General features: G+C 35.6%; 1 protein-coding gene across 1 annotated transcript in view; it reads right to left on the bottom strand.

Annotated features, from left to right (window-relative positions):
• The window catches only part of LOC129495456 (netrin receptor DCC-like), a 735,527-nt gene that overhangs the window by 168,568 nt on the left and 553,323 nt on the right, over positions 1-13,636 (bottom strand). The window contains exon 15 of the mRNA XM_055302992.1: positions 8,048-8,158. Within this exon, the coding sequence (XP_055158967.1) occupies positions 8,048-8,158 (111 nt within the window). The remainder of the gene's footprint in view (positions 1-8,047; positions 8,159-13,636) is intronic.

Raw genomic sequence — 13,636 nt, 5'->3', positions numbered from 1 at the left:
AGTAAAACCACAAGAAATAACTAGACAAAAACAAATATTAGTGCTACTGAAACTAGAGGATGAAAGCCAGTCTTTTCAATAAATCCAAGTAGGATAAAAGGAGTTGTAGTAGATTAAGAGCCTTAAGGGACACATAAATGATAGCCAAATTGGGAAGAGTCCAAATGTCCATCAACTGATGAGTGGATAAATATTATATATATATATATTTTTTTTTTGGACACACACATATATTTTGTGTATATATATATATATATAATATTACTCAGCCATTGAAAAGAATAATATTGCCATTTGCAATGATGAGGATGGAGCTAGAGTATATTATGCTAAGGGAAATGTCAGAGAAAGACAAATAACATATGGTTTCACTTATATGTGGAACTTAAGAAACAAAACAGATGAACATATGTGGAGGGAGAGAGTGGGAAACAAACCATAAGAGTCTTGATAGAGAACAAAATGAGGGTTGACGGAGGGACGTGGGTGGTGAATGGCCCACATGGGTGATGGGCATTAAGGAGGTCACTTGTAATGACCACTGGGTGTTGTATATAAGTGATGAATCACTGAATTCTACTCCTGAAACCAATACTCGCTGTTTATTAACTAACCAGAATTTAAATAAAAAGCTGAAAAGAAAAAATAAATAAAAATAAAAACTATATACAGTGTGTGATCATAGATTCTCTTCTAGTTTATACAAATGCTCTGTAAAGAAAGATTTTCTGGGTACATTGAAAAATTTGGAGTAACAAAAGCTAGTGAAATTTCACCTGTGTGTGTGTGGCGGGGGGGCGGGCATTGTCCAAGGGTCCACTGTACTTTGTCAGTTATTCAAATGACACCAAAATGTTTTTCTCTGGCAACTGTACTAGTTTCCTATTACTGCTACACTCAGTGGGTCAAATTACCAAAGTTTAGAGGCTTACAACAACACAAACTCTTTATGTCACATTTCTGGAAGTTAAAACTGCAATAGCATTGTCAGGGAGCTAAGATATAGATGTCAGCAGGAGCATGTTCCTTCTTGAGGCTACAGTAATATTGTGATTTCTTGCCTTCTCTAACTTCTAGAGATTGCCCACCTTCCTTGCCTCCTGACCTCACATCACTCCAACTTCTGTTTCTGTTTCCACATGGACCTCTGTCACTCTTCCTGCTTCCCTGTTAGGATGGCCCTTGTGAGTACACTGGGCCCATCTGGATAACCTGGATAATCTCCTATCTCACAATCTTTAATTTAATAACATTTACAAAATCTCCTTTGCCATGTAAATGTCCATGTAAAGTCCCTGGAATCTGCCTCACAGATTCCAGGGACTAGGACATGGACATTCTGGGGAGGGAAGCTATCCTTCATCCTACTATAGCACATGTTTCACCAGTCTTCCTTCCATCTTTCCTTCCATTTTCCTCTCCTTCTTCATTTTTTTTTCCTATTTTTCAATTTCTTCCAATTGGCCAAAAACTTGTTTTTCTCATTTCTCATTCTTCTGCCCAGAGATTTTCCACTTTCAATACTCTAGTTTTTGAATGAGGATGACAACTTTAATAGGTAAGGTTCTTTCTTTCACAGTGGTCTCATTAATGTGAGAAACAAAGGCAAAAGAAAAATAAATTTCCTTACTACCTGCAGCCCACTGACCAGTCCTTTAAACCGGTAGAGTAACATTCCTTTAGGAACTCAGCTGCCTCAATGTTAATACTTTGCTAAGGGCAAAAGGTATCTCAGCCTCACCCCCAGGATCCTATAAATCTATGTTAACATATAAAAATTCCTTTGAAACTTCCTTTATCTCTACCCAACCCCCACCCTGGGTATATGTTGGCAATTATCCCCAGGCACACCCACTGATATACAACTGAAGGGTCTCATGACTGGGCTTTTACTAAACAATAACAAATGACCTTTTCCCAACAACAGCTAGCCCCCCCAACCTTATTTCCAAAATTCCTTGGAGACTTCCATTCTCCCTAAGCCCCTCCCAACTTGAAAGTATATAATGGGCCACTCCTCAGGATTCCAGTGCAGCTTTTTCTGCCCAAGGGTCCTGTCCCATGCTGTAATAAAACTACTGTTTTGCATCGAAGACATCTCAAGAATTCTTTCTTGGCTGTTAGCCCTGAATTCCAACATCTTACCTACATCATCATTTTAGATTTTATTATTACTCTGAAAATAAGTTTTCATGTGATCCTTCTCAGTCATGTTCTTGGAGAATATCATATATCATGAAGTTTCCAAAACATAGGAATAGTTTTGTGGTTGACTTCTCAGGTGAAGTGAATTTGCAGTAATCCCATTTTGCCTTTAGTCAGGCTAATAGGACTAATTATCTCTTTCCTGAAGGCAGGGAATTAGAGCCTGCTTCTAGGGTCACAGTTTTTGCTACACCACCTAGTTGCATTTTCAGGAGTCTCTCTGCATTGCTAAGTTTTGCTAGCCAAGCTCCTCCATTTTACGGTGGACGTTTAATTTTAAATTACATCATTATGGATGGCGTATCACAACTTCTAACTGTTCACTTCAAAATTAGGGGGAAAAAGCAGCACACTGATCCCCATGCTCAACTTCCTGGAGGATACCTTACTGATCTTCATCACAAATTCTCTCATATCCTTATGCAAGACATTTACATAAGAACTTTGGGGAATTCTAATGATCTATCTTGTTTCTTTAAGTTGAAACTTTGAGGCACAAAATAAATATTTTAAAACTTTCCAGCTGTTGGTAACAACAGCAGACATGCTTTCAGGGAGCCCTGAACAAACAGTTGAGGTTTGGCTCTGTAATTACTTTAACAAAACATCCTAATTAAAAGGGCAATCCATAAGGAATTGGAATATTTCTCCAAGTTACTGTTGATCTTCACACTACGTAAGCCAAGCAGAGAATGCAAGAGGAACTACAAAAGTCACAGAAGGAGAGAGATTGCTTTTAACTATCTGCACTTCACACTGGTTCCCCTTAGGGACTTGCAGGGCTCATTACCACTCTAATGAGTAGATCACTCCCTTGGAGTTCACCAGGAGACTCAAAAGCAAGAGGGAAAAGTTATGCAACCCAGTGTACCTAGAGAGGACAAACACAGCAGTTCTCAACCAAGAGAGATTTCTTTAGCTTTTGCAAAGAATGCTTCCCATTCCAGTTGATTTTCAAAATGGCTGCTTCCCCCTTACCTATAATTTAAGGCAAATCAAAGCAATTCCATATTGAAATTTCTGACTTTAGGACTCAAAACTTCCCTACACTAGCCATGAAAGCTTTAGTAGAAGTCACTTATATCTTATGATTTAAACATTTACATGAATAAGTTAAAATGAGATAAATATTTTAAGGAAATCCCCTTTAGTTTAAATATACATATTTTTATATTTATGTATTTATATATGGAAATAGAACAAACCATCAGGCTGTGTATTCCTTGGAGCTACTCATGACCACTTCTGAGATTGTCCATTTGTCCAGATTTTTGATTCCTATCAAGAGTAACACTTTTTAATATTTCAATGATACATTCAAAGTAAAAATGAGGAAGGAAGAGAAATAGAAATCCATTTAGAGGAGTATTTCAGTGAAAAGACGTTATGAATCAATAAATTAAAAAAGCCTTGAGACCAAATATGTGTGGTCTTATTAATTTCTTACAGCCAATAAAATATTTTGCTTTACAAATTTATTAAAACATATCTGTCCCATACTCATATAGTTATAAGCCCTAAAATCACTGTTTCCATCATGATTCGGGTGTGAACAATTTCGGGACACATGGGTGGCACAGTCAGTTAAGAATCTGACTCTTGGTTTTGGCTTAGGTTTGTCATGATCTCAGGCTCCTGAGATCAAGCCCCGAGTTGGGCTCTGTGTTCATCAGAGTCTGCCTGAGACTCTCTCCCTCTCCCTCTGCTTCTCCCACTCGTGCGCTCTCTCTCTCTCTAAAATAAGCGAATCTTTAAAAAAACAAAAAAAGAGTGAACGAGTTCAAGTCATAATTCCAGTACTATGTACGAGAAACATCAACTCCACTAGTTCTCTTCATTTTTTTAAAAGATTTTATTTATTTATTCATGAGAGACACAGATAGAGGCAGAGACACAGGCAGAGGGAGAAGCAGGCTCCATGCAGGAAGTTCAATGTGGGGCTCGATCCCAGGACCCAGGATCATGCCTTGAGTCAAAGGCAGATGCTCAACCACTGAGCCACTCAGGTGCCCCTAGTTTTCTTCTATTAATTTTTTATTTACCTTTTTAGATTTCTAATGTGTACATTATGGACAAGGACAAGAACTGCCTCAATAATTACAATCCAAATAAAGAAGTGAAAGAATGAAAAAAGACATTATTTTAAACATGTTAAAATGCATTAAGATAATTGGCGTATGAATAATACTTGGATGAGTGAGGACACATTTTAAACTAATTGTGGCAAAAATAATTTTCCCAAGGCATTCTTATTGAAGAATATCTACTATGCTTTTCCTGCACCCTTCCTTATATTTTTAGTCAACCTCCTTTTTCTGAAGTTTTTAGTTCAAGTACTATTTGTTTTCATGAAATCTTTTCAATCAGTGCAGCCATATCTGTTTATCTCTCCAGAGAACTGTTCCTACCTCTTTCATGTTTGTACTCTCCATGACTGGGCACACTGGGTGTTCTTAATTATATTTCATAATAATTACATCAATACTCAAGAAAGGAAAAAGTAATCAAGAATGTTGCATTCAGAAGAGGGACATTATTAAGCCAAGAGTATAGAAACGTTCAAAGAAATCCAATTAAACAACATTTATTCAGATTCTATTCATGAACACAGCATAGAGATTCTTGATTAAAATAGATATATGGATTGGATTATATTAATATTGCATGGATATGAAAAGCAACAGTTAAATAGAAGGTTTGTGCCATCCCAGGGGCTGTGATTTTTTTTTTTTTTTTTTTTGGTTCCACTAGATTGTGAGTCATTTGGAGTGAGGAGAAAGAGCTCATAAGTCAAGTGGAGAGCCTCATTCATCCTGGATATTTTATAGGACCTTCGGCACCTGTGCTCCATTTATTTTCACTCCTTCCAGTAAGAGATATAGTCTCTTAGGTTTGGGTAAATGATATGACCTCATTTCTTAGAATCTTCTGCCTTGAATCACCATCTTTTATTGTCACTGGGTCAGTTCTAGAGGATTCATGGAGGCTATGCTCCAATAATCTGTATTGGATGTTGGACTCACAAAACCTGGTCCTGAGTTTCAGATCCACAACTACTAGCTTAGTGACTTAAATTAGTTAAATTTTCTTAGCTTAAGTTACTCTCCTTTAAAAGTAAGTCTAATTATATATACCTCATAAAGGTGAGAGGATAAAAGTATATATATTTTTAAAGTTGTTTTCTTAAGTAAATCGAAAAATAAGGTATTTGTGTAGTTTAACCTAACTGTCCTTTTATTCTTTAAATACGATAGAGCCCATTCTCACAACTAGACCTAGCCACCCTGATCTCCTCACAATACTTCAGCCATCAACTGGGCTTTAGCTTCAGGATGACTGTTCTTGTCCTTCTGCCTGGAGGGCTCTTGTCTGATATATTCATGTGGCTGCCTCTCTCACTGCCTGAGGGACTGTGCTGATATTTCCCCACTCAGAGAGATCTTCTCAATATCCTACAGTACTCCCTAATTTTTTACTATTCCCTCTATGATACTTTATTTTTCTTCATAGCATTTGTCATTGTCCATCTCTATCTCAATAAAATTTATGTTTTTAAAATGTTTATTTTATTTATTTGAGAGAGAGAGAGAGAGAATAAACACAGAGGGAGAGAGAGAGAGAGAAGCAGACTACCCACTGAGCAGGGAACCTTTCTTGGGGCTTGATCCCAAGACCCTGAGATTATGACCTGAACTGAAGGCAGATACCTAAATGACTGAGCCACCCAGGTGCTCCATCTCAAAACTTTATATTCCTTGATAGTAGGGACCGTATTTATTGCTTTACCTCTGGTACCTAAAATAATGCCTGATATATATAGGCCTTCAAGAAGAAATATATGTTGAATAAATAAGTACATGAATGTATCCTAATATATTAACGAAGGATATAAGCTTTATGAAGTATGACTTTGTGTAGCTCTACAAATTTTTGATTTATAATGCTGAAGACAAGTTGAATAACATCTTCTAAGCCTCAAGTTACTTTTCCATAAAATCTAACCTTACCCCTAAGGTTGTCCTGAGATGACCCGTGGTTGTTTCGCCTAATACAATTGTTTATGCTTCAGCCAGAGTAGTATCTTCAAAATGGAAATAGAATTAAGTCACTGTTTAAAAAAATACTTTGATTACTTGCTTAGGATAAAGCACATTATTGCCTTAATGACATTCTTAGGACAAAATTCAAGATCCTTAATTTGGTCTTGCCAGATTTAGAACCTGCTAGTCCTGATAGTCCTTTTTCTTAGGCCTTGAATAGTGTCATGGTCTATCTTGATTTCAGATATGCATTCACCTCCCCTCTATATTTCTTTCCTTAGTCTATAATGTATGCTTTTGCTTAGCAAACTCCTATTCATCGTTCTGGTGTTGGTTTAAATCAAACCTTCTATATGTGTTTGCCTGTCAATCTATTTATTCTTTGTTGATAAATAGGATATTGCCAATATTCAACCAGATTTGAACTATGAAGTGGCAATTTCCTATGACTACACCTGGAATGTCTTGTTTTCTTTGTCATATTCTAAGCTTTACAAGGAGAGAATCATGCTTTTATCTACTATTGTACTCTCAGAGCTAAGCACAGTGCCTGAGACTTAGTAAGTTTCCTATGAATATTCTTTAATGTGCCGGTAGGAATTACCATTATTGTGGAAATGGCATTTGTTGATTGTTTCACTGCCACATTAATTATTTTGTAAAACATAATCTATAATGATATGAAAATCATGAGTGATGGTGAATTATTTAGAGGAGGGAAAGATCAAGAAGGAGAAAAATGAGGAGGAGCTCAAGGAAGAAAGGAGGACAAATTGGAGAAAGGACACTGCAAGCACTGAGACAAGAATAAAAATGAGGGGAAGTGGGAAGGAGTAAAAGGAAGAGGAAAAGAGAGGGACATAGCATTTTCACCTTATAGTATAACTTGGATACCTTCAGGTCTACCAGTGAAGCAATAAGAGGATTTTATTGTCAGTGATTTAGACAATCATCTTGTGCCATTGCATTTTCAATACATGTGTGTTTATTCTTTTAGCCACTTTTTCTTGGTTCCAGTTTTAATCACTTAGCTTGAAGTTGACTGATCATAACAAACTTCTTTTTCAAGCACCTTTTATTTTCATGAATTTAACTTTATTTCATTTGTAATTCTAATTCTATATGGTTTATTTCCACTTTATTACTTCACACATTTTTTCCTGTTGCTTCTATTACACATTTCTCTTGAATTTTATTTTCTTATTAGTCATGCTGTTTTTATTTCAAAAGCTATTTCTTATCTGCTAATTTTGAAGATTTGGCTTATAAATTATTGATATGTGACTTTTATACAAATCTCAATGTCTCATCCACAATTGTCTCAAGACAACTATCAATTAAGTAAATAAGGCAGATTGTTCCTTATGCAAAAAAAGATGGTGTCAAATATTAATGACCATATCACAAGGAAGCAAAAAATATATATTGCTGTTCTCAGAAGTATCATAAAAGAGTCAGAGAAGCCCTGTGAAGTAATTATATTTCATGATTATTATCAGAAATTATAGCAGTTCCTGTGAAGAAAATTTTAAGGTTGATTATTCAATAAGATAAATTTTAAAAAGATTATTTCAAATTATTTTGAAAAAAACTATAAATAATGTAATTAGTACATAATTATATATGGCATTGTTAAAGATCGACAGAGGATTTTGTATTTTGTTTTGTTTTGCATTAGAGGATATAGGAGGAATAAATATCCCTAATGTTGGAATTCATCAACTTCTATTAAGAGAGTCTTTGAAGCTGAAGTAACAAAGAAGATAGAAATCAGAATGATAGTGACTGCAGATAGGTCTTACCATCCAGATCATTCTCGGGAGTCTCTGCTGTGTACCAGTTGGAAGGTGGTCCAGTGCCATTAACTGTCATGGCCGATACTTGGAAACTGTACTGACTTCCTTTCTCCAGTCCTATGAGAGAATTTTCCATAATGGAAAAAAAAAAAAGTTACAGACTAACAAGTATTTCTAGCTGGGTTTCAAAAATTTTAGTAAAATTTTAACAACAGCAGACATACTTTACGTGGTTTGTGATTGTTGTGGTAATTATTATTTTGGCCAAAAGGGCAGAAATATTACAGCAAGAAATCAAATTATTTTCCATATATTCTCATTTATTTTTTTCTAGTTTATAAAATTGTATCCCTGAAAATAGCTTCTGGGCAGATGAAGAATATATCCAAAATAGCAAGGATCATTTTTTTTTCACAGTTTAGAAGAGGCCTGCCTATAAATCAAGAATAATCATTCTAAAAATTTATGTATCCATCATTTATTAAAGGTCAGTGATTATGTTTTCTTTGGGCCAAGAAAGAAGAATCCAAAGCCACTGCACGTAAGCAGAAAGTATTGGGCCTTTCATGTCTCAAAACCATTGCAAAGCATACTTTCTTTTGCATCACCTTCCATGCTAGAAGAATGATGAAAGTCTATCTCCATGGTAACTTGGATATAACAATACTGTACATAGTGATAACTTCAGGACTTAGCTTAGAGACCACAGAGAACACAGGGTTGATAAGAAATGGCCCACGTATCACTAATGTAATATGTGTAAGTTTTTATATAAATATATTCCTTTTAGCTAAATCTCAAAGCAGCTCATTACCATGACAAATTATTATAAGATAAATGACAGTTGCTAAAAAAAAAAATGTGACTTTTTTGAGACACTGAGGACTTGGCTTAAACTGACAAGTCCTTAAACTTCAAGGAGTTGAACAACCCTAATAAAGTTAAAAACATATTCTTTCTTTATTTTTTCTATTAATCTAAAGTGGCACAAATATTTGGTAATGAGAGAAATTCATAAAGAAAATGAAGTATTGGAGAAATGATGCTTATCATGTACAAAGTTAAGTATTTGTGCAGAGGCAGATGAGTAAATCTTGGTCCTGAGGGGAATTCTAACTTATTATTAATTGGAGATAATGTTTTTTAAGTAATGGTTAGAATGGACTTGTTAATGTCCAGGGCAGTTACGTTCAATACATTGTACTATTAGAGAAGACAATTGATCAACTCACCCACACAAAAGTATCGATGACACAAAATGCTACCTTCTTAAGAGGCTTCTAATTTTGTAAGATAAACTAGAAACCCCATGAAGACATAGACTGAGAATGGTTAGTATTGCTGTTGTTTTTGTTATTACTGGTGCTTTATTTGTACATCCACAGATCCCACTACACTGCCTGACACATGGAAGGCACACATGCAAAGCAGCTGTTGAAAGATCCACTAAAACATTGCTTAACACACATGAAAACATGAGGTCAAAATACAATAGCCAACATCATCTGGTAGGCAGTGAATGAATGCTTTTGAACACAAGGCCTTTGTCATGGCTCAATAGGCTTGTGCTCACTTTGATCTATCCCTTAGTTCACATGACATTGATCTGAATTTGTTAACATCTTGCACCCTTTCCTAGGCACCATTGTTGATTACGGAGGCACAGGGATTATAGAGGTCTTTCAGGAAATTAAAAATAACAGGAAGAGAATTCTGGGAAGAAATGTTTACCTAATCATTGTAACTCATGACTTTCATAATTTTAGGCCATCAACAATATATTATTTTGTATTAAGTAGAATTTTAACTTCATTTTTCTTTGAAATGGATTGACAGTTGTGTTAATGTCATCTCTAACAGTGATTAGGGATACCAGTGGTGATGGTCAGTTTCATGTGTCAACCTGGCTAGTCTAAAGTTCCTACTTTTCAATCGAAGACTGCTCTAGGTGTTGCTGGGAAGGTATTTTATAGATGTGACTACTCACATAGTCACATCTATAGTTCATATTTAGTTGATTTTAAGTAAGGGATATTAGATAATCAGGGGTGGGGTGGATGGGGTGGTGGGCCAGATCAACCTGGTGAAAGGTCTTAAAAGCAGAAGTAAGAATTCCCTGAAGAAGACATTTCACCTGCAGACAGTGACTTCAGCTCGAGAGAGTTTTGACCTGCCTTTCTTAATAGCCTGTGATGTAGATTTTGGAATCACCTAGCCAGCCATCATGATCAATTAAGCCAATTTCTTATAATAAATGTTTTAGTACACATCCCCACTGTTTCTCTGGTTGAACCATGACTGACATACCATCTTATCACATGTAATATTTGACATATTGGTAGAAATCTTTCTGAACGTTCTATATTCTGTTCCACTTACTGGACTTAAAATCAAGTAACTTTTTGTGTGCAGAATCTATCAACTTTTAGTAGGACTTTATTAAAACATCTCACTAGAAAGTAGATATGAGTAGTAAAAATATCTCACTAGAAAGAACTATTTCTCCTTATAATTTTGCCCAGTGTATCTTTACATATACTGTGTTGAAGATCTGTCAGTATCACAAATTCAGTTATGAGTAAAACAAAAACCTACTAATAGTTTGGAGTGAAATTATGAGGCTTTCAGAGACCAAGCATTAAGAATTCCCCCAAATGAGGGATCCCTGGGTGGCGCAGCGGTTTGGCGCCTGCCTTTGGCCCAGGGCGCGATCCTGGAGACACGGGATCGAATCCCACATCGGGCTCCCGGTGCATGGAGCCTGCTTCTCCCTTTGCCTGTGTCTCTGCCTCTCTCTCTTTCTCTCTCTGTGACTATCATAAATAAATAAAAATTAAAAAAAAAATCTAAATTTAAAAAAAAAAAAAAAAAAGAATTCCCCCAAATGAGTCTTGCCTGACCAGCCTAACTTCCTGATCAGAATACCCCTTCCAACCAGGGAAGAAGAGCTGTTATCATCCTCTCTGATATCTATAGTGAAGACTTAACATACTGTACATGTAGTCACTCTGAAAACCCTGCCAAATTTCCTTGAACTATATTATATTTTAACTTAAGTTTTTTAATTTTGCATTTTATCCTAGACTATAAAATCTCTCTCCCTAGAAACACCTTGAAATTCTAGATCATAAAATATTTAAATATATACATATAATCCCAATATTAAAAGAGATCTTCATTAATGTTTATTCAAGTGGCCTATCTAGTATTATTTAGATGCACATCTAACAAAGTGATCCTGTAAATAGAGCAGGAATACCTTTGGAATGTGAAATTCACCAAGGGAGGACACTTACTCAAGGGTTTTTCCTTGCTAGAAAAGTGCCTTAGATCGTACTTAATCTGCTTTACTCTAGTATTGTCTACTGATAAACCCTAGTTTTATACAGTAGGGATAAAAGAAAACTGAATTCCTCTTGTAAAATGTATTTACCCAAATCTTCTGATTCTACATTCTGTCTTCTTAAACCTTTACCAACAGAATTAAACCTGAGACTCTCTTCACTGTCCAGATAAGTGTAGGATGCAGGATAAGTAGAACGAGACATGTGGCTTTCCAGAGAGGCCCTCTGTATATTGCCTTCACAATTCTAGGTTGCATATGTTCCTACTTCTTTGTTGTGAGAAGTACTTCCCTGGCAAGTTTGAGATGTACTGAAAGCTCTTTTAATCTCAATTTCCCATAAAGGAATTAGGTATAATAACTGTTTTTTTCCACCTTAGAATGTTCTTCTGAGAATCAAATGACAAACTGCTTTTAAAGCAGTTTACAGAATTAATAAGCATTTAATAGATATAAAGGCAACATTTGCAAATTATTTTCGGATTTGATTTTCACATACATTATGATTTTGCCACAGGATACATTATCACTCCCAGTCTAGAGATAAGGATAATAAGGTTCAGAGAAATTAAGCAAGGTTACTATGTGGAGCTTTAATCACAACCTGGACTGCTCTTGCGTGAAGACTCTTGGTTTCATCCTATCTCCTGCTGGGGCCCCAGAGACATTCTCTTCAGAGACCTGCCTGGCCAAGGCTGGGATCTAAGAGGGGTGTCAGTAGTAAACATAAAGCCCTGTACAAATATGCAGGAATTTTTGTCTAAAATGATTGCATAAAGAACTGAAAAATGAAGAGGTGGCAGGAAAGAATTGATTCTATCATTTTGACAATGAATTGAGTTAAAAGTTTCCGTAAAACTTCAAGTTCGGGGTATTGTTGAGTTTTTCTCTCACTTAGAAAAAATATGTTGCCATTTGAAAGAAGAGGTATCTTCAAAGTTATAACAGCAATCACTATGAACAAGCAATATTTTGAGCCTCAAACCTGATAGCTGATACCTAAAGATCTTTTAAAATCTATCCATCTATTCATTCATTGTTCATTCATTCATTCAGTGAAGGTGGGGTAGAGGGAAGTCTGTCAGGAATCAAAAGCTTTATTGTGTATGTATTTCTAAAAGTTGTTTTCTGGGATGTATTTCCTATGTCGGGCCAGTAGAAAATTTAAGTAGCATTTTTTAAAGAAATGGGTAGGAAAGCTTTGATTTAATTTCTCCTAAAGCTATGCAGCTCCTTTAGCTGCAAAGCTAATATTCAATCTTTATTATCCAACAGATACGTTTTTTCATTGTGCGTTATTCCACTGTCTTTGTTCCACTTTCTGTACCCCTTTTATACACAGAAAATCATGCATTCATTGTCTGTGGTCAGCAATATATTACCTACAGATTAAGAACTAGGAGTATAGGTTTTCAATTCAGGCAGGATTAGTTTTACTCTACTGCTCATTAGATATGTGGCCTTGTAAAGCTTGCTTATCCTCCCTCTTTGTCTAAGTATTCTCATCAATAAAATGGGAATATATACATTAAAAATTGTTACAATGACTAAATTAAAAAAGATGTATATAATGTGTTTTTTTTTTTCTAATAGAGGTTTGTCAGCTTTGTTGGAGATATTTAATGTATACATTTTGATGAGTTTGGACATATGCACGTATCATGAGACCATCACCACAATTGAGGTAATAAACATATCCACCACTTCCAAAAGATTTCTCATGTCTTTCTCTCTTTCTCTCTTTTTAAATGGTAGTAACACACAGCATGAGAGCTATTTAACAATTTTTAAGTGCACAATATACTATTGTTAACTACAAGGGGCTGTATTGTATAGCAGATCTCCAGAATTTATTGACTTTGTAAAACTGTCACTTTACACCCATTGAACAAGGCCCCATTTCACCCTCCCCTTCTCCTCCGGCAACCACCATTCTATGCTCTGCTTTCATGAGTTTGACTTATTTTAGAGCTCATACAAAGGAATCATGAAGTATTTGTCCTTGTGGCCGACTTATTTCACTAAGCACATCTTTCAGGTCTATCTATGTTGTTGCAAATGGCAGGATTTCCTTATTTTCTTAAGGCCGAATAACATCCTATTGTGTGTCTATATATACCAAATTTTCTTTATCTATTTGTCTGTCAATGGACATTTGAATTGTTTGCCTATCTTGGCTGTTGTGAATAAAGCTACAATGAACACGTGAGTGCAAATATCTCTTCTAGATCCTGATTTTAATTCTATTGGAT

This window comes from Nyctereutes procyonoides, unplaced genomic scaffold, assembly GCF_905146905.1.
Source record: "Nyctereutes procyonoides isolate TBG_1078 unplaced genomic scaffold, NYPRO_anot_genome, whole genome shotgun sequence".
NCBI lineage: Eukaryota > Metazoa > Chordata > Mammalia > Carnivora > Canidae > Nyctereutes > Nyctereutes procyonoides.
This window is presented reverse-complemented; position numbering and strand designations above follow the sequence as displayed.